Consider the following 20,410-nt stretch of genomic DNA (forward strand, 5'->3'; position numbering starts at 1 on the left):
GCAAGCAATGTCGGGTTCTATTTCTTTGATGTTTATATCGTCTGCCTCTGTCAAAAGTTTCAATAGTTCTTTCAAAATTTCACGAGGTGCAATGACATATGAGTTCACTTTTACAGGGTTGTGTTCGACCAAGTTTAACATTATACCTAAAGCCTGACAAATCTTCTCCTGAGTTTTAAGTTTGTCTTTAAGTTGTTGGTAGTCGTTTCGAATATCTGCAACAGAACTTAAGTCTCTGCTAACTTCAGGGTATGTTGGTTGTTCTTTTACAGGAACTATTGTTATACCATCTTCGTCTTCGTATGGTTTCCCCACTTCAACATCTCTTTCTTTGACATTGACAATAACACTTTGACTGTTTGTTTGAGTTGGTGAATTTAACTTCACATCTGCCACCGCCATTAAACCTTTTGAAACACTTACGCTTCTATTTTTCGGAAATGACATTTTACTTAGAATAAAAAGATGGACGTATTTGAGTATCTCTTCGAATTGAAGCAGAACAAAGTTTACACACACAAACAATACAAGTTCATTGACAGAATAGTTCTTTATACAAACAATGGAAAATGTTATAGAATAGCAGTCTTTGCTGAACCAAAATATTTTCATAAAGCAAAGAAAGTTGGTATAACTGAAATGGTGAAAGTTCTTGAAGCAGACAAAAATATAACAACAAAACTTACAGATATTTCTAAAGGTAAGTTTATAATACAATTTATGTCAAAACTGGCGTACTGTCAATATTTGACGGAGAGAAGTCAGTTCAAGAACAACTTACTGACCTGCTGCCAAAATCTGCTCGATGGAAGCTGTCGTTATACCAATCTGAGGAGCCCCAGCAGGTTTCATCGAACGAATCTTCAAAAGAGCATCTTCCGTGAAAAGTGCTATTGGTTTTGTAAACTTCTTTGCTTTCAATTCATCTGGACCGTCTCTGTCACCAGTATATTGTATTTGAACTGTACCAACAGTTGAAATACCACCCATAAAGTCTTCTGAGTCAGCAAATGGAATGCCAAGCCAAAAGTTTGAACGGTCTCCATTTGTATATTGAGTTTTTTGACCTCCTGTATGAGTCCATACTTTCACATATGGCATAATAGAACTTTGCATTTCAGGGTTAATGGTTGTTGTGAAGTTGTTGTTAAAGTTCATAGCATCTAATGTCAAGTTGTATGACCTCATATCCTCAACTGTAGAATATTCTTCTCTTGGATAATATTTGCCATCTATGTTTATATGATATTTAATACCAGGGTTGTAGAAACAAGAATAGTCATTTATAGTTCGTCTGAACAGTACAAACATAGTATCTGCATGTTTATTGCAGTTGTCAAAGCAATATCTGTTCTTGCACCTGGGTCAGCACTTTGGTTTCCAACTTCACCTGCAAAGTCTTTGACAGATATTTGGTGTATAGGGAACATAAGTGGAACTGCAATATATTTGGCAGCTAAAGCATTTGAAATATCTGGGTCCAACATATAGACTGCAAGTCTGCTTTCTATTCTCTTGCATTCAAACTTTTCGCATGTGAACTTAACTGGGTCCCAAGCAGTTCCAGCAGCATTGAAGTAATAGTTTACTTCAGTGTTGAGGTTTGAGAAACCAAAGTCTAAGTCAACTTTGTCTTTGCAAAAGTCACAGAACTTGGCTCCACGTTCCAGCTACAGTAAGAGTGAATGGGTCTTGCGTTGGTGCAATGACTAAGTTATTTTTGCTTGGAGTAAGTTCGATAGAAATTTTTCCTGCCCAGTTTGGCAAGTATCTTAAAAACCTGAAGATGAGGAAAGATGACAAAGGAACTCTAAGTTTCAATTTTACTTTGGTTACTGCTGCTGCAGTTTGTCCAGAAAGGTTAACATAAACTCCTGGAACGTTAGGGTCAAGTCTTCTTATTTTCTCAATAGTTGCATACTGGTCTGTTTGTTCTCTAGCTTGTGGTTGTACTGAGTTTCTCAAAGCGAACCATTCATAGTTTGCCCATGTTACTGTTTGAACTAAGTCAGAGTTAGAATATATCTTATATCCCATGAAAACTTCTGGAGCATATTGGTATCCGACATAGAAAATTCCATTGCAACCTTTCTTGTCAGACAACTTGGCAGAAGGTTTTATTTCAATGTCTTGTTCCACGTATAAGAAAGAGTTGTCAATAGAAATTATATGAAACCTGTCGCAAGCAATATCTACTGTTGTTGAAGAACCTTCTCCAAACTCACCTACGTTTCCATAAGAAACAGCAGTTGTATATTCGTAAGTTCCAGGAACTATTTCTGACCTTCTAATGGCATTGTCGCATTCGTTATACCATTCGGAAACATTTCCATTCATAGCATCCAAAACTGTTGGCGTTATATTCTGAGCGGCGTACATTTCATATGAGTAAAAATATAGAATAGTTGGATTTATATGTCATAATAGAACCCACGTGGACCAAGCTTTACTTTCTTCCTGACTGAGTTTTTTAACTCTTCTTTTTCCTTCATTGCCCTCTGCTTGAAGTTGTTGCATCTTTGCATTATGTTCATCTAGTATGTTGCAAATTTCCCATGTCCTTTTTGCCTTTTGGCTCTGGTCGCCCATCTCAGGTAACCTATATCCTAGAAAGAGTTTGTCATAGTCTGTATTTGAGTCTTTGCGTATTGTTTGCATGACTCTTTCCTGAGTTTCCTGGTTCAAGCTCTTCAAACAGAGCTTGTCCATATGGAATAAGCTCGTTTCCAAATATATGTTTTTGTAGCCATTCTGGTTTTCTTTCCATGTTACCAACTATATCTTTTGTGAATGGGAAAGCTTTACCCAATCTTTCAGTCTTGCGTCGTTTTATTTCTGTAGTTGGTTTTATTTTGTCAAGGAACATGTTTTTCAATACTAACATTTCATTTGGTACTGTCCATTTGAGTTTTCTTAAATATTCATCCCTTCTCGATTCATTGTCTGCAAAGTAAGTTTTTATGACATTTTGTAAACTTTCGTTTGCAAGGTCATGTACAATAGGTTCTCTTCCTTCTCTCTCCCTAACTTTCTTTCTAAACTCTTCACCAAATATACCATCTTTATGGTTCTGTGTAGTTCTTTGAGATAAATGTTCTTAGAACGTCAGGTGTTATATTTCCATCAGCCATGTTCATTTCATACTGGTCCAAAATATCTGCATCTTTCATATCTTTCAATGGCATTAAAGCCGCGCTTAAAATACCAGCTATGTCTCGTTCACCATTGACTTCCATTGCGTCTACAACTTCTTGGAATTGTGGTTGTAAGTTTATGAACCACCTATCTGGATTAGCTTTATGACCCATCTCATTGTAGTTCCATCGTCTGCAGAAACAAAAGTAGGTTTGTTTCCATCTTGGTTAGGTTCTGAATGAACTTTAAACAATGTTTCATTTCTATATGTTTTCTTGAAATTTAACCTTTTATTTTCACCGAGTTCATCCGAAGATTGAACGTTAAATGCTCGTAAGTAAAAAGGGTTGTTGTATTTGTGTACATTTTCTTTCAGTACTTCCATTCTATGCTGAATATTTTCATCTGGTGTTGGAGTCTTTTGTATGTCGGCAAACATTTTTCGATATTCTTCTACTATGTCAGCCGAATTTTTTTTAGACTCTTGGAAATATTCCATATTCTCCGCATACTCTTGTTGAGGGTCAAGATTTTTCGGCTGTTCCAAATCTTCATCTAGTTCTGTGAAGTTAGTTTCCAAAGGAGGACTTGTTCGTTTCCTTCAGGCTCTTCTAGCTGTTGTTGCTGAACTATTTCTTCCATGTCTGGTTGTATCTGAACTTCTTCCTGTGGAGTTTCTTGTACCTCATCTGCTGGCATTTCATATATTCCGAGACCGTTTTTAACAATTTCCCTATCTACGTCATCCGCATTCATAAGCTTTTGTTCTTTCGTTCCGTCTCTATTTTTTACGCGTTTCATGACGAAAGTTGAATTGTCATTTAGCTCTGACATCAAATATCTCGGAGTAAATTCATCCATGTCATTTGGATGATATGCTATTAATCATATCCCTTAGCGAGCTTGTATTTTCCAGGTTTGAGATTATATCCGTTTTGGTGCTGAGCCATAAAGCTAAATAGGTTCGGGTCAGTATTTCCTTCCTTGAACTTTCTAATAGCTTCTTTATATCTGTCACTAAAGTCAAGAGTATCTGGGAAACCACACTCTTCTTTAAGCATTTTTAAGAATTCTTGGTTTCCTTGTTCTCTACTTCTTTTATGTCCTTGCTCTGTTTGTGGTTGTTGTTGTGCAGGGTTTTGAACTGTTGGTTGCTGTGCTGGTTGTTGTGTTGGTTGTTGTGCTGGTTGTTGTTGTTGTTGTGTTGGTTTTGGTGCATGCCTGTGTCTGTGTCCATGTGACGATGTAAATGTTCTAGGTAGTCCTGGTGCAGGTGCTTCTCTTGGAGGGTTTGGTGGTATATAAGTTCCACTAGCTAGTATATAAGTTCCACCAGCTGGTATATAAGTTCCACCAGCTGGCACATATGTTCCATCTGCAGCGTAATGTCCTACCTGACTTTTCGTTTTTAAGAAAGCATTTACTAGGTCTGTTTTGGTCTGTTGTAACTCTTTTTCTTGACTTTCCACAACAGTTGCTCTAACGGCGTCATAGGCACTTTGAACTGCCTGTCTCGTTGCTGCATCTGTTATTTTCGTCATATTTTGTGCTACTTCTTTTAACTCTTTGTCGAAACCTTCAGACTTCAGTTTCTTTCCAGATGAGAAGTCGTTCACTTGTTTCACCTTACTATGAAGAGCTTCGAAGGCGTTCTTAAAGTCAGCATTCGTTAAAGCTTCATTTGAACTGTCTTCATCCGCTTGTATTTTTGTCCTTATTGACCCTATGAGTTGGGCTGCTTTAGCGTTGGCTTGGGCATCTAACCAGTCATTGTTAGCTTTTATATATTCTGCGCTTTTCATTGCCTTTTGCATAGCCGCGTCGTTATTTTTACTTTCTTGTGCTAAGTTTTCATACTGTACGGTTTGGTTTTGCAACTGTAAAAGTTTTTCTGCCTTTACATTTGCTTCAACTTCTTTTTTATACTCATCGCTATCCATATATGTCTTCAGGGCTTTTTGTTTTATCTCTTCATCTTTCAGTACTTTATATTGAGTAGTATGGTTTTTCAAATTTACATCTTGTTCCATTTTTGCTACTTCTGCTGCTTTTTCTGACACTTTTTTCGCATATTCCTCTGTACTTAGTTCTTTCAGTTGTTCTTCTTTCTTCTTTTTCTCTACGTTTAACTCATTGAGTTTCTTTGTGTGTCTGTCATATTCTAGTTTCTTTTCGTTTTCACTTATTTGTTTCTGTATGTCTATGTTTGACTTTTTGACATCTGTTATTTGATTTTTGAGTGAACTCAAATTCATTTGACTTTGAGGGTTATAAGCTGTTCCGTCTGCAGCTCCACCATAGCCTGCCATTTTCGCTAAAAGTGCCGCTCTTAAACCTCCACTCTGTGCACCAACAACTCGGTTTAAAAGCATAGGATTGCTTGACATTTGTTGCAACATAGTGGGGTCATTCAGCATTTGTTGTTGCAACTGTTGTTGTGGTGTCAGTTTTACTATTGGATGTTTCAATGCTCTCTTCCTCTTACGTATATTCTTACGTAGCTTACGTGGCATTTTAAGTGAAGTTAAAAAGCGGTTTTTGACAGATGTTTATATGACACTTTTTGTTCAGCACAAAAAACTACTCGGTCAAAGTGTTGTCAGTTTTGTAAAATAACCGTCCTATCTCATTCTATAAGGGGAAAAGGCTTCTCAAAGTATACTTCCTTGGAACGCCTGTAACTTTTCCTGTAGCGACGATAGACCCTTACTTGTCCGGACAAAGTTATACTATTTTGAGTGCTCTACAAAAAAGTCAACGGCGACGACTCTCAAAAAACGTTGTGTAAAAAGTTTTACCGTTGGACAAAAAAGTATATATAGAAAACAAAAAACGTTTATAGTTCATTCAATATTTGAGATGGAACGGTTTGCCAACGGAGACTTTTCAATAAAATAAAAAAATAGAGGGGGTTACCGTTGACGAAAACGGTTTATTTTAAACTTTTCTATGAGTAGTCCGAAAAAACAGTTCATTTTTGTCTAATGTACGCGTCTCGAACAGTGAAGCCCAATTCAATAGAATACTATCTCGAAAAACAAGAAGCTGACACTGCTATTCAGTCTTTAATACAGAACCAAGCTCAGGAGAACTCAAAAGACTCCCAATTCAAATCGACATCCAATTCGAAGCAATTAAAACTTGACTCGAATGTTTTAAAACCACAGCCCGCACGAACAAATACAGCTCTAAGAATAGACCAAAGAATACCGAACAAAGAGTTGAGGTCAAGATTGAAATTACAATCGGATGAGTATTTTTCCCTTAACAACCAGGGAAATACTCCATATAACCGTATCTACACAAATACCGTTAAAGAAACAATAACGGCATACACAAAACTCTGTCAATTGGTCCCCAACCAGGACCAATTGACGGATATTATATGTTCCTACCTTCCCATATTTGCTGAGTGTGTGGAAGGTAGGACATTGTTACAAGCTTGCTTACGTATGCCACCAAATCTCCGTCAACAATTTGCTCAAATTGTACATGAATTTAAAGCTTTTAACAACGGATACGATGAAGATGAAGTAGCAGATGAATTTGGGGAAGCAAAAACATTTTTCCCCTCATATAATACGCCTGCAACAGTATTTCCTACTAATGAATTTCACAACTATTGTGTCGTTCATTTAATTGTTGTGGATATGCCCACAGGTGAAGACATTCTCAGTGGTGACTTCATCGAAGTCTGTATCAATACAGAATTGGGAGAAGATGAGTTGCACAAATTCTCCTACGTCGAACATATATTCAAACCAGCACACCAACTCTTTATCGAAACTGAAATAACACTCACACAAAATATGTCCATCTCATTTAAATCCAAATCAGGACGTCCATACAGAATTTGGATGAACTACGTCCTCTTCCACGACGCCGACGATGACGAAGAAGAGGAAGAAGAGGAGGAGGAAGAAGAAGAAGAAGACGATATCCAGTTCATTTCCATCCGTAAAAAACATTAAAGCAAACATTTCAGAATAAAAACTTCATTTTATACTAACATCTTCAGGGGGCTAGAGGGGCGCAGCCCTGGAAGCCCCACTACCTTTTTTTTTTTTTTTTTTTTTTTTTTTTTTTTGGAATGTTTATTGGATATTGATATAATTGAGATCCACTAATTTCAGTGTTTGAATATTTTTGAACATCATCAATGTAAATTTGAATATTAAATTGTTGATTTGTTACTCTATCAAAGATTATTTTGACATTCATTGTCTGATCCACATTTTGTTTATATTTTGTTTTGTCTAATGAAACACTTTTTAAAAGATTAATAGGGCGATTTGAATGACAAAGTGCTGTATAAAAATGTGAATTATCAAGATTAAACCATCCTGTTGTTTGTATAGAAAGTGTTGAAGGTTCAGCTCGGCCCACAGAATGTTTGGTTGTATTACACGAATTTGAATTAAAATAACATTTAGTTGCTATAATAGATACAACATCGGAGGAACTTTGTACCCATGTACAAAATAGAGAATATCCGCTGTTGCTTTGAAAAATGCATTGATCCAAATAAACTTTACTATTAGTTGCTAAAATAATACCATTATATCTATTTGTTCCTTTCCAGCATTTGTTTGAGAGAATGTTACAATATTTAAGATTAGATGTACCATAAAAATGATTTAAACAAGAACTTCCATAAGCTTCATTGTTATAAAATGTTGAATATAAAATGTTTCCACTATTTTGAATAGAATAACCTGCAAAATCTTCTCTTGCTATTGAATTTGAAATATTTATATTTTGAAGAAGAATTTCGCCATACTGGTGATAAATAGTTGATAATCTATCTTTGCATCCAGTTAAAGTTGATTCAATCATGTAATTCTTTGAATTGGAATATATATATGAATGCGATGCACGGTTGTTTGTAATTGCTTTGATACTGCAGATTCTATATTGAACACATTGACCATATTTTTGATAAATGTTTCCACCATCCCAACGATAACCTTGATTAGAATCAAAAACACAATATGATACAAGGAGTCGATTGCTAGAACTATCTTTGAGTCTAATAAGTTGTGCACTATGATTTGTGAATAAAACATCGTGAACATGAAAATTTCCTTCTTTATTCTCAAGGATTTCATCTGTTGTATGATCTGTTGAATTATATCCACCATAAAAGTGCTCCCAAACATCATTTATATAAGAGTAAATTCATTGGAGAAGGAAGTGGAAGACATTAAAAATTTGCTTTGTCGTTAATTCAATATCTATTCTGAATTTTTCAAATGATCTCACAATGTCAGAAATTGTTAATGAAAGAAACATTAAATACAAACTAATTTTTGAAATTTCATTTTCATTCATTTCAATTTCCATTTAACAATAAGTGAATTTTAGGCTTCTCATTGATTAATATGTTGATGTATATTCAAATCAAACCATTAACCTCAATATCAAGAAAAAAATTTCAAATCAAGTATAAAAATTAAGGAAATTTAACATAGATAGATTTATAAATGAAATTAAAACAACAAAAAATAGATATTAGCTAAAAGACAATAATAGTTTCTGGTTTTCCAAAACAATTAACAAGTTTTTGGTTGTCTTTGAAAGCAATTGCAACAGTTTCAAGAGCTGTCTCTTTCATAACATCTACAGATTCATTCTGAAGCGCAGGAAGGTATTTATCTATAAACATTCCTTGAATAATGTTGATTAACATTATTAATGCGGGTTTTAGCATCATATTTAGCTCAAGACGTGCGAGCATCATTTGTTTATTATCATCTATATTCCCTTTTTTGAGAATACTCTGGAAAGCCGGCAAATAATTTGAAAAAACTTCTCTAAAGATGTTTATTGACCTATTTCGCATCGAATGCCTCATGTAACTTCGCATTGTTGGGTCATCAATAACTTTAAACAGCTGAAACATGATTTCTGAGTAGTTATCATGGTTATATGTTGTAATTTTACCACAAAAATCAGCAAATATAGAAAGGAATCGTTTGTTGAAGTCATCTAATGGCGAATCCGGATATATTGATAAAATTTTGGATAGAACTACGCAGTGTGGAACGATTTTTAACATCATTTCATCATCTGTAGTGATTTGAATGGATTTGATCCTCATAAAGTCGAAATATCCGTATAACTTTGTAAGTCTACCATAAAATAATGTTAAAATTACATGGAAAAGTACAGATAATTTTGCAGATTTGGAAGACTTTGATAATTTGAGGACTTGGAAGTACGCGCAGCTTACTGTAACTGGATCTAACAATAATTCGCATATTTTGTTCGTTTGATTTGAAATAATCTGTATAATTAAATCATAAAGTTTTTTAAACACGTCCTGTGAAAATATTTGAGGTAATTCGTCTTCAGCTTGCTTGGCTATATCGTGGATATCTTGATAAGCCTTGCATAAAACAAAATCACGATTATTTTTGTACTCTTGAAAATTTTCAAATTCTAAAGAAATAATTTTAATTCTTTCATCGATATATGTGAACACTGGTCCATCAGTTGCTTGTTTTTCTGTATATAATTGAATAATATTGTTCAGTTTTTGTTTTATCGGAGTTATATATTTATCTAAGAACGTTTCGATGATTTCATTTGCAATTTTATAGTCAACATGCTTTACAAATTGGTACATATACTGTGAATTGCGTAATATCTTAATGTTATTTAAATTTGTAATATAGAAATTTCGAACTAAAGCGATTACTTGGTTAAATTTGTCCGTAAACATGGCCTTTGATGCTTTATCTGGTTTCCCTTTGTGAAAATATCGATATGACTTATAAGATTTTTCAATAAAAACCTCATTTAAGTCTTCCTCAATAGGTTCATTAATGTAAACAATAAATTCATCTGGCGAAGCCATCATTCGTTGATCTTCTTCATCATCTTCTTTTGGTCCTAGTTTGAGAAATGATAAAAACTTTTTCATTTGATTTTTTTAGATAAATTTTTACACGGTAAAGTGTCAAAAAATTTTATTGAGCATTACACATTTATCAGGTAAAGCAAAATCTTGATACACGTCACTTTTTATCTTTAAAAAAACAAAATAAATTATAGTAATTATGCATTTTCTTCTGAACTTAATAATTCCGGAATCAACTTTAAGACTTCTTGGATATCAGTAACAATATCGCTAAGATCATTCCATAATGGCATGTACTGTATTGGAGCTCCAGTTTGGATATCTTTCTCTAATTGTTGAGCTTTTGGTAACAATGATGCTAAGCGTTGCCTTACATATGCTTTGACCGCTCTTGCGATTTCGTACTGACAATAAATGCATATGAATGGATTGGCGTCCTTTGCGTTTTTAAGATGGACGCAATCTTCGTGAAGCTATTTCATGCAAGAATCACATTGTATCTGTACAGATGATCCATGTGTCAATCCACAAATACAGCGGGTTTCTTGAACAACTTCAACTTCACTATTTTCTGATTTTGGTTGGTCGTCTTGAGATAGCGGAGTATCGGAAGGCCCTGTCATATCAGGTGTAAGTAAGAACGCATTTGCAATTGCAAGATAGTTCTCAGGAATTGAAGGTTTATTAAATTTCCTTGAAACAATGGGGCCAGCGGCTATCTTCTTAACGATCGGTGTGGTTGGAGGAGCATTATCATGCAATAAATTGAGAAGTGATGATGAAGGCTTTTCTTCAGACATTACAACAATATTTTTTTTATCAACTTTAGCCTTATTTTTTCAAAGTCGAAATTTCAGGTTCCAACTCGGATCCAGAGAACAATCATAACAATCTAATATGTGTTTTTGATTCAAATTTAATAATGCATATTTGTTATGGCCGATTTTGGTTGAAAATGGCTAAAATATGGGAAATGGTTTTGGAGATATAATAATCCTCGAAAAGATCAGGCTTCTAGCCAATGATCACACAATGTTATGAAAGGCTATGTAACAGGCTTGCCTATAAACTCCGATTTTTTGATATTAATCGTAAAATTATCAGTATATTATTAAATTCGTTAGTGTAAATATCATTTGGTGCTATTTGTAAGTTTATATACTGATTGTCATGCTTCAAATCCTTTAATTTAGAAATCAATGGCATTATTTAAAGCCATATTCTTCTGAAATGACTTCCATTCGATCATGGTGGGGATGCATATACATAAAAATATCAAATGGCAAAATTCAGAGAGTTTTATTCCGCCTCTCAAAATTTCAATTCAATTATCCTTTTTTACGTTGAATCCACTCAACTTGTTTCGTGTATTCGAACAATACTTTTCTAATAATCTCTCAAAAAATTGAATAGTTCTATATTTTTTCAGATGATGTACCATTTTATCGTTAATCCAAGCAGCCAGAGCGGAAAATCCAAAGCATTATGGAAATTGATAGAAAAGGAGCTCAAAGAGCATCATATAGAATATAAACTTCACCTGACACAATTCGAATTTCATGCTACAAAAATCGTACAAGAAATATGCCAAGAGAAAGGTCAGAAAATTATTGTTACACTCGGAGGAGACGGAACAGTCAATGAGGTTATTAATGGTATCACTGACTTCGATAACGTTACATTTAGCTATATACCGACAGGCTCCAGCAATGATTTCGCGCGTGGATTAGGTCTTCCAACAAAGTTTAAGAAAGCTCTTGAATGCGTATTATATCCCAAGCGAACTCTTGAAATTGATGTTGGTGTTGTTGACTTTGGAGAGGATGAAACATACAAATTCGGTGTATCATGTGGAATTGGTTTTGATGCTGCTGTTTGTCACGAAGCTTACAGCTCTCCAATCAAAGATTTTCTAAATAAGTTTCACATGGGCTTCCTCACATATACAATCATTGCATTCAAAAATATGCTTACTTTCAAATGTGCAAAAGTTACTGTTACATTTGATGATAAAGACACTAGAATTTTTAATCAATGTTTATTTGTTGCATCAATGAATGATCCGTGCGAAGGAGGTGGACTCAGATTAGCTCCGAATGCTACACCATTTGACGATCATTTGGACGTATTCGTGATAAATACCAATAATAAGATCAAAATCTTAACGTTTTTCCCACTAGCATTTGTAGGCATTCAATCACTCTTGGATAGATTTAAAGAAGTTAGTATTATCAGGTGTCAAAAGCTTCATATTAAATCAGATCGTCCACTTCCTGTTCATAGAGATGGAGAGCCATGCAAATTCAGAACAGAAATGACTGTTTCTCTCCAAAAGAAAAAACTTAAAGTTTGTTCTTTGTAAATTTCTTTGTTTATTTATAAAAATGGGCTTATAGATCTAATAACTTTCGAATAAGCATACAAACAGTTTTCTAGTTGATTGTACCAGATGCTTTTGTCCAACTACTCTTGCAAATTGTTGTCAAAAATTTTATTGTTTCATAAAGATGGTCCGCAATAGCAACATATTTAAATCTGATGATTTTTGATCAAATTTTGATTTATTTTGGAGGAAATTCTAAAAATTTTGAAAGTCCGCCATAACTTTAATGGTACTATTTCAGCGTGTACAATGAATACAAAAATTCTAAGAGTGCCACATAAAATAGTACTTTAGACTTGAGTTAATGCTACCAAGCAAATGTTAAAAAGATGACTTTAGTGTTTTGATAATCAAAGATTAAAATCATTATTGTCTAAATCAATAATCATAACGACAGAAGTTAATGTTTTTTCATAAGTGCTTTAAATCCACTTTTAAAAGTATACCTCAAAAATCAAAATATCAAAAAAAAATTGGCCGATAGGTTTGGCTTTAATTTTTGTCTGCTTTTATGATTTGATATGGATGTTATAATTTTAAAAGTTGAGCCAAATTCACCAATAGATTTTTGAGATTTGCAAATACTCAATAATTTTCAGCGTGTTATCTTTTATTAAAAGAACTATTTGGTTTCAGTATCATATAAATTGATATTGACTTTCTATTTGAACCTTCATTTAGCTAATGATTTAATAATACAGATTTCATCTAGTCCTTATAAGAGAATTTTGAATTTGTTATAATAAAAAAACAAACAGATATAGCTTACACTTCTATAATAAAGATACCTTTTATAGAAATCAGTATGAAATGTTTTTTGGCTTATTGGAAGCATATCAGACATAATCGCCATAATCAAAAAATCTATATACCCAATAAGTAATAAATTTGTCGATATAGATTTTCCATAAAATTAGTTTTTAGTCTGATCTTAAAATAAATTTAATTTTTTATAAAAAAAATCACATTTAAAAGTACCTTTTTAGTAGCTCGAAATCCTGTTGGTGGATTTGGGGCGTACTTCAAAATTCGCTTTTCTTCTACATATGCAAGCTATATTTAGGGCTGTACAAGATTTAAAAAAACATTGCCGGGTTACCGTAGAGGCCTAAAAAAATCGCGCCTCGGCGGCAAGCCGCCTCGGCATTAAGAATGCGCATCTAAATTTTTATATGTCCTTCTTTCTTTTATTTTTCCCTTCCCTTTCTTTTCTTTTTCTTTTTTTTCCCTCCTCTTGCTCTCATTTACCTTTTTTTTCCTTTTCTCATCATTTTTCAAAATTTTAAATTTTTATCAAAAATCTTGCCTATAAAAGCAGACTATGGAACCTTTTAATGCCTCTTAATCAATATTATACAGCATAAAGCATATTAAATGAAAGTAATTACGTATAAATTTATTTTATTATCTTATTTATTAATTCTTTAGCATGTATTGTTTAATATTAACTTTTCTGTACATTAAATATGATATCTCCAAAGTATGAATGCCTTGTAACGAAACGAAAACTTAATTTTATGTTGAATATTTGTCACAAACATTAGATTATTAAAATATATGTTGGATATCCCTTAGTATGAGACTTCATGACTCTTGTAGTCTAACGTGAGCTTTGGATTGCAAGCTCTGTGGTTAACGAACATAAATTAATTGTAAAGTTTTCAAAATTTTTCATCGTTTCTATCAGCATCTATTTTTCCTTTAAAATAATATATTTGTATGAATACAATATTTAGTAATTTTTTTATTTCCCATAATTTCATTCAAAATTTCAGAAAAAATTAATTTCTATTCAATATTATTTCAGCTTCAAAACACTTCATTCTTATAGATGTTGATTCAATAAAGTGTGATACTCAATGTCTTATTTCAATGAAAATTGTTCTGCAAATTTATTTCACTTTTGACCTCACTTTTTCCGTAATTCAATTTTTTACTTTTAATATTTTAGATCTTCATAATATCATTTGAAAAATTAACCATATAAAAAAATCAAGTTAACAATTCACTTTTTCCGTAATTCAAAAATCAAAAATATAAATAATATATCTTTTTATCAAATATTATTATTATATTCTATGAAAAATGAGGTCCGGAAATTTTGCGGATTCCCGTAACTCAATTTTACGGAAAAAGTGCAGTAAACTATTCAAAATACGGAAAAATTGGTGTAAACTAATGATTTTACGGTAAAATCACGGAAAGTCCCGGAAGAATATATGTGCCTATATGAAATTATACAAAAATGAATCAAACGCATTTTAAAAGATTGTTCTTGTATTATAAATGCTATTCGCAGATTTATTAGTTGAAGAAAATTACCAAATTTTTGCCGATTTACAAAAAATGATTTACAAAGCATATTTTTATAAGGCTTTAAAAATCTTTAAAATGTGACCGGTGACGGAAATCCATGGTAACCAACCGCGGTTCCCGTTTGGAATGCCATAGCTATATTTTAAATATGGAGCAAATCGGATCGGCGAAAGGAGTTTAGTTACCTTTATTTCCAATTCGATTTTTGCATGACCATTAGCAAGATTGTGAATTCATAGCTTTCATTACTTGCCGAATCAAATTGTGGTTTTTCTGAAATCTCGTTTTCCAATAAAAATAAACCAGATTTTTTTTTGCCGTCAAAAAGCAATTTTTATTTTATGACTTCTCCTCAATCTGAATACTGCAACATTGTTTTCAATCAACTATTTAAGACAGAAACAAAAGAAATATCACAGCCTAAAGTAGATTTTGCTAAAAGTTCGGATTCACAACAAAATTTCGAATTTAATAATTTAGATCTCATGACATCAGCTTTAATGGCTGTATCATCATTACCTGATGACAATGAAGCAAATAAATTCACTACAATACTCCAAACGAATATTATGAAAAAAACAAATTTGATAACGGATCGTTCTGAATGGGATATACCATTCATCATTTATTTAATGGACAAAATACCGCATTCCATAAATTATTCCGAAATTCCTCTCTCATGTATGCCAATAATAACAATACTCTCACAACTTTACTCTCTTACAATCTATAAGAACATGGATCGAATAAATGCAATTGTTAATACGATTTCCTACCAAGTATCACACGATTACTCTCATATTTCTCGACTTGTTTTTTCCGCCATGTTAAAAATGCATATTTTGCAGCCAACACATGCAGAATCGGTCACAAATAAGTATATAGGAGTACTCTTCCGATCAATATTCGAATATCTCTTCTTTATTCCAAATACTTCGAAATTTTTCTTGATTTCAACAACAGAAACAGCGGAAAAACAAGACTACAAGCAAATATTATATACATACTTACACTCTACACTGCCAAAATTCACTCTTTGCTATCAAGTTCGAACAAATGAAAAATTTATTTGGGAAGATGCAGAATTAGCAGACTTATACTTACTAGCTATTGAATCTTTCCAAGATTACGTATTCCAACCTACAAATTCATTGCTCAAACTACCAGATTTGTATCTGATCTACGCTTTTACACTTTCTATTGGTCTGGAGCATAAAATTCACTTCACCACATTCCAGAGCCACATTAGAATCCTCACAAAAAATATTCCGACCAAGAAAAAACTTACAGGTGCTTACAGCCAGTTGTGGATAATTTACATGGCTGGTTTGCTGCATACTTACATGGTTACTGATAGGAATCATACTTCCCATATATATCTTCAAGAAGATGCCACTTCTTTCTCAAGAAATATTTATAATAATTACGGAATGAAGTTGCGATGGGGAGAATCCATTGATTCATTCGATAGTTGCTTCAAGGAGTACGGTCATCACTTCGCTTATACGATTCTCGAAGAATTTTCTGAGATAGAAAATCAATTTGTTGAATATTCAAAGGTTTTAGCGAAGGATACAGTTCAGTTCTATCAGGATATCGTTAACAATGTCGATATTATCAACAAATCCTATGAAAATTCAAAGAATTTACTCAAAGATGTCAAAAAACAAATTAAACAGTCAGAACAACCTTCAAATGTACCAGAACTTCATTACAAACTATTTAATAGAGTTTATCCTAATAATTTAAGAAATATATTTGTAGAAGATAAGAAATTCAACGAAAAACAAGAAGAAAAACCAGCAGATTACACAGAATTTCTCAAACAAAGGGCTTCTCCAGTTGAAAAAGAGACAACAGATCAAAGAAAAGACAAAAACATCAAATTAAGAATTCCTGCTAAACTTGTGAAGCTAAACAAGGCATACGATGGTGTCTTTACTGTTACTAATGAAGCCATTCTCTTTGATTACTCGAAAAAGTTAAGAATAATTTTAGATGATATAAATGGAGTTTATTTCAGGACATTTTTATTATTAAATACCGCAATTGAAGTATTTACACGTGATTATCATGCTTACTTCTTTGATTTCGCTCCAGGAAACAGACAATCAGTTATTGAAGCGATTTTAACTTCAAACAATCGAATTCCTTTTGTTCAGACATCGGATAATGACATAAAGAAGCGTATTGTTGATGTCCAAGAGAAATGGTGCGGCGGACAAATGACTAATTTTGATTATATCCTTAATTTGAACATTTTAGCCGGAAGATCATACAACGATGTTTGCCAGTATCCTATTTTCCCATGGGTTATCAAGGATTTCGACTCCCAATCCTTGGATCTCAATGCAATTGACACTTACAGAGATTTGACCCAAAGAATCCAAAAATGTGACATTTTTATTTCGCCACAATTTGTTTTGCGAAATCTTGATTTCAAAAACGATTGTGATATTAACGAACTATGGGAATCCCAGAAAACAGAATTAATTCCTGAATATTTTTACATGTCAGAAATTTTGACAAACCAAAAATTACCGAAATGGGCACAAAACTCCTCAGATTTCATCACTAAAAACAGAATGGCACTGGAAAGCCCTTATGTCACAGCAAAACTCAATAACTGGATCGATACAATCTTCGGAATAACATCGAGATTAAACACTGACCAAATATTTTTCGAAGAAGTTTTAACCGAGGAAGTAAAAAGTGACAAAGGGAAGTTGACTGAAATTCAAGAGTTTATTTCACAAAACGGACAAGGCTGTAAGAAGTTATTTACAGAGAAACATCCATTCAAGAGGATGATCAATCCACCGTTTACTCCTTGTCCAAGAACTATTTCTGTTTTCTATGAATTTTCGAGTTCCCCTGTTTTAGTTTTGGACCATTTCGACCAAAACACAGTTAGAGTTGTCTCCCAGGACTTAACTGTAATGACGTACTCTTCGAAATCTCTCTCTTTAACAAAGAACAAACTCGAAACTCGTTACCAAATAAAACAAAACGAATTTTCGACGGTTTGCCTAAAAAGTGACAAAATTATTTGGTCACTTCCCTTTGATGCTGGTTTCAACGTTACAGATAACAACAATGAGACTAAACTGATGCCGAGGATACACAATGACATGGTTACTGCTATTTCCGTTGACAAAAACATTGTTTTAATTGGAAATTCAGATAAAAAAGTGTCAATTTGGAAAAATGAAGAATTTATTTACGGAGAAGATGCGCATGACAGCAAAGTAACATGTGTATCATTGCTAGTAGAGAATGACATGGCAGTTAGTTGTTCAAAGAAAGGAGAAATCATGTTGTCGATGATTTCTAATGGAAAGAAAGTGAAAAAGATTAAGGAGAACAAAGGAACTCCAATATTCTGTCGTATGATGCATGGTGGATATGTATTCGTTGCTTTTAATAACGAGAATATGTCTTCTTTGGCTTTGTACGATATTAACTTGAAATTAATCACATCTTTCGCAACGAAAGAGAAATTTGAGTGCGTAAATGTCTTCGAATGGAATGCTGGCTCGTCATTTGCTGTTTTCACCCTTAAAAACAGTAAACTCGCTATTGTTCATATGCCAATGGGCAAATTAGTTTGGTCTAAGGACTCTATTGACTTCAATGTGACGGCAATAGATTATATAGCTGAATTTAATCTTGTCTTGTTCGGAACAAAACAAGGAAAAGTAATGACTTTAGCTCTTTTTGATTGAAATTTGTTTTTTTATATGAAAAAAAAAGTGAAAAATATCTTTACTGATATTGGCACTTTTTTGTGTTTACAAAAATTTTAGAATGTAAAAGTGACAAAATTTTCCGTTGAAGATTTTTTTTGAAAATTCAAATGACGTTTATTCACCCTAAATCTAAACATTCTAAGAATATTATTCAGGAGTATTATCCTCATGTTGAGCTACCTGATAGTATTCCATGTCCAATTCCACTTCCAAATGAATATTTGAAGATGGGAATTCCAATGGATCAGAATGAGATACAAGAAAACAATGCTTTCATCATAGATGGAAGTGATGATGAGAATGAAGCTAGTTTACCTACAAATCCTTCAATAGATGACAAAAACAAAAATAAATTAACAGAAAACGATATCAATCAAGGAAATTATCCATTGAAGAAGAAATCAAAGCAAGTACAGAATATAAAACGTCGCAAATTTAAACCAGCAATGATAAGAAAGACGGAACAAGAAAATGAAAGCGATAGTGATTCATTAATGCAAGTAGAAACAATACAGAAACTACCAAATGAGTCAGATCTTGACTTATCTTTGATGGAAACTGGCCCTCAAAAGAAACAAAAAGATTGGAAGAAGAAAACTCAATTACAGAGGCCAAAACCCGTATCGCCAACAAAAATTGATGATATACCAGAGCTTAAAGAAGAAATGGAAGAAGAAAAACCAAAAATTAATGAAGTTGATTGGAATTCAAAGGAACAACCAAAACAAACTGTTATTATTATTAAACCACCAGAGCCAATATCCGAAACTCACGACACTCCTAAGATTCCTTTGCAAATTCGTCCTCCATCAGCTGATAAACCAATGCCATCGTTGCCAAGGACACATGCGGCGGCTATTAATCCAAGACTCTTAAAGGCAAGACCAAAACCGCCAACTTTACTAGCAAATGTCAGAGCTCCAGAGAATCCAGAGTGCGAAAGGCCTTTAAGTGCTCCAGATAATGAAAGAATGCCAGTATATGTAAGACCAGGACAAAGACCAGCATCATATTCCTCTCAAAACCAAGAACCAGTGAAAATTGAAATAAAATCAGAAAATAAGCCGGAAGAAAAGAAAGAAGAAGAGAAGAAGCCACAAATAGAATTTGTTGAACCAGATAATGAGAACGTAATTGCAAAAGGATCAACAGATCAAATAGAATACATTTTATCTTCAAAGAAACTTTCACAAGGGAAGAGGAAGAAAGAGGAGAAGACCCACTACACAGTATCATTCGAATCAAAGATGCATCTTGGAATGGTAAGAAATTACGTTCGAATTTTTGAAAATTGTGAACCTTTGTTTAGTTTGAAGACTAAGAAGACGAAAGAAGATAAAGAAATTGCTGTATGCAAAGGACATGATGCACACATCAATTCGTCAAATAAAGATGGAATTATCATTGTTGCGAATAATGCAACAGATTTCTCATTGAGAGAAGGTTCAAACATAGGAACAGAACTTGTTACAGTTCGTACAAACCTTCCTGATGGAAAATCTAAATCAAGAAACAGAATTTTCGTTCATAATCTTGAAAATTCAAAAGCTTCAGTGGGATTAACTGGGTTCGTTGAAGAAAACCAAATTAATAAGATGTCTTTCAAAGATGGACATGATAATATATGGATTAAATTGACATTTTTAGGATCAAATACAATTAATGCTGAATGCAATAAGTATATTGATCCAATGAGATGCTTAACTATTTGTTTCGCTCTATTCACGGCTAAGGATGACTGAATTGTCCACTTTTGTTTTGTTTTGTATTTTAATAAATATTATTTCTATATTGTTTAATTTATAATTCATAGCATAGCCTTATTCTTCTTTAATCTCAATATATCAATTAGTATTTTTTGTGAAATCTTCAACTTGTCAAGATATTCAAAATTCATTCTTTCATGTGAAGAAATAAAATGTCTAATTTCTCTACATTAACTGTGTACACTGCATTGATATTATA

The 20,410-nt window shown here is 33.2% G+C and overlaps 6 protein-coding genes and 1 pseudogene across 7 annotated transcripts, besides 2 other annotated features; 4 read left to right on the forward strand and 3 right to left on the reverse strand.

Annotated features, from left to right (window-relative positions):
• Window positions 1–2,325: part of a mobile genetic element that runs on past the window's edge.
• TVAGG3_0403150 lies at window positions 986–2,037 on the reverse strand (annotated as a pseudogene). The gene has a single exon. A coding segment is annotated over exon 1 (1,052 nt).
• Window positions 2,326–6,119: 3,794 nt separating the features above from the next.
• Window positions 6,120–7,511, forward strand: TVAGG3_0403160 (uncharacterized protein; the record flags this gene model as incomplete). The annotated part of the gene is made up of 1 exon (XM_001280881.2): window positions 6,120–7,106. The coding sequence occupies one exon, from the start codon at window positions 6,120–6,122 to the stop codon at window positions 7,104–7,106; it is 987 nt and encodes a 328-aa protein (XP_001280882.2).
• Window positions 7,512–8,599: 1,088 nt separating this feature from the next.
• Window positions 8,600–10,060, reverse strand: TVAGG3_0403170 (uncharacterized protein; the record flags this gene model as incomplete). Its single annotated transcript, XM_001307456.2, has 1 exon — window positions 8,651–10,060. The coding sequence occupies one exon, from the start codon at window positions 10,058–10,060 to the stop codon at window positions 8,651–8,653; it is 1,410 nt and encodes a 469-aa protein (XP_001307457.1).
• Window positions 10,061–10,470: 410 nt separating this feature from the next.
• On the reverse strand, window positions 10,471–10,797 carry TVAGG3_0403180 (PHD zinc finger-containing protein; the record flags this gene model as incomplete). Its single annotated transcript, XM_001307457.1, has 1 exon — window positions 10,471–10,797. The coding sequence occupies one exon, from the start codon at window positions 10,795–10,797 to the stop codon at window positions 10,471–10,473; it is 327 nt and encodes a 108-aa protein (XP_001307458.1).
• A 629-nt stretch (window positions 10,798–11,426) lies between these two features.
• On the forward strand, window positions 11,427–13,045 carry TVAGG3_0403190 (D-erythro-sphingosine kinase protein; the record flags this gene model as incomplete). Its single annotated transcript, XM_001307458.1, has 1 exon — window positions 11,427–12,359. One exon carries the CDS (start codon window positions 11,427–11,429, stop codon window positions 12,357–12,359), a length of 933 nt encoding a protein of 310 aa, XP_001307459.1.
• Window positions 13,046–13,419: 374 nt separating this feature from the next.
• Window positions 13,420–13,633: a mobile genetic element.
• Window positions 13,634–15,037: 1,404 nt separating this feature from the next.
• On the forward strand, window positions 15,038–18,421 carry TVAGG3_0403210 (platelet formation protein family; the record flags this gene model as incomplete). The annotated part of the gene is made up of 1 exon (XM_001307459.1): window positions 15,038–18,421. The coding sequence occupies one exon, from the start codon at window positions 15,038–15,040 to the stop codon at window positions 18,419–18,421; it is 3,384 nt and encodes a 1,127-aa protein (XP_001307460.1).
• Window positions 18,422–18,552: 131 nt separating this feature from the next.
• On the forward strand, window positions 18,553–20,187 carry TVAGG3_0403220 (uncharacterized protein; the record flags this gene model as incomplete). The annotated part of the gene is made up of 1 exon (XM_001307460.1): window positions 18,553–20,187. One exon carries the CDS (start codon window positions 18,553–18,555, stop codon window positions 20,185–20,187), a length of 1,635 nt encoding a protein of 544 aa, XP_001307461.1.
• Between the last annotated feature and the right edge of the window lie 223 nt (window positions 20,188–20,410).

This window comes from Trichomonas vaginalis, chromosome V (assembly GCF_026262505.1).
Source record: "Trichomonas vaginalis G3 chromosome V, whole genome shotgun sequence".
In the NCBI taxonomy this organism is placed as follows: domain Eukaryota; phylum Parabasalia; order Trichomonadida; family Trichomonadidae; genus Trichomonas; species Trichomonas vaginalis.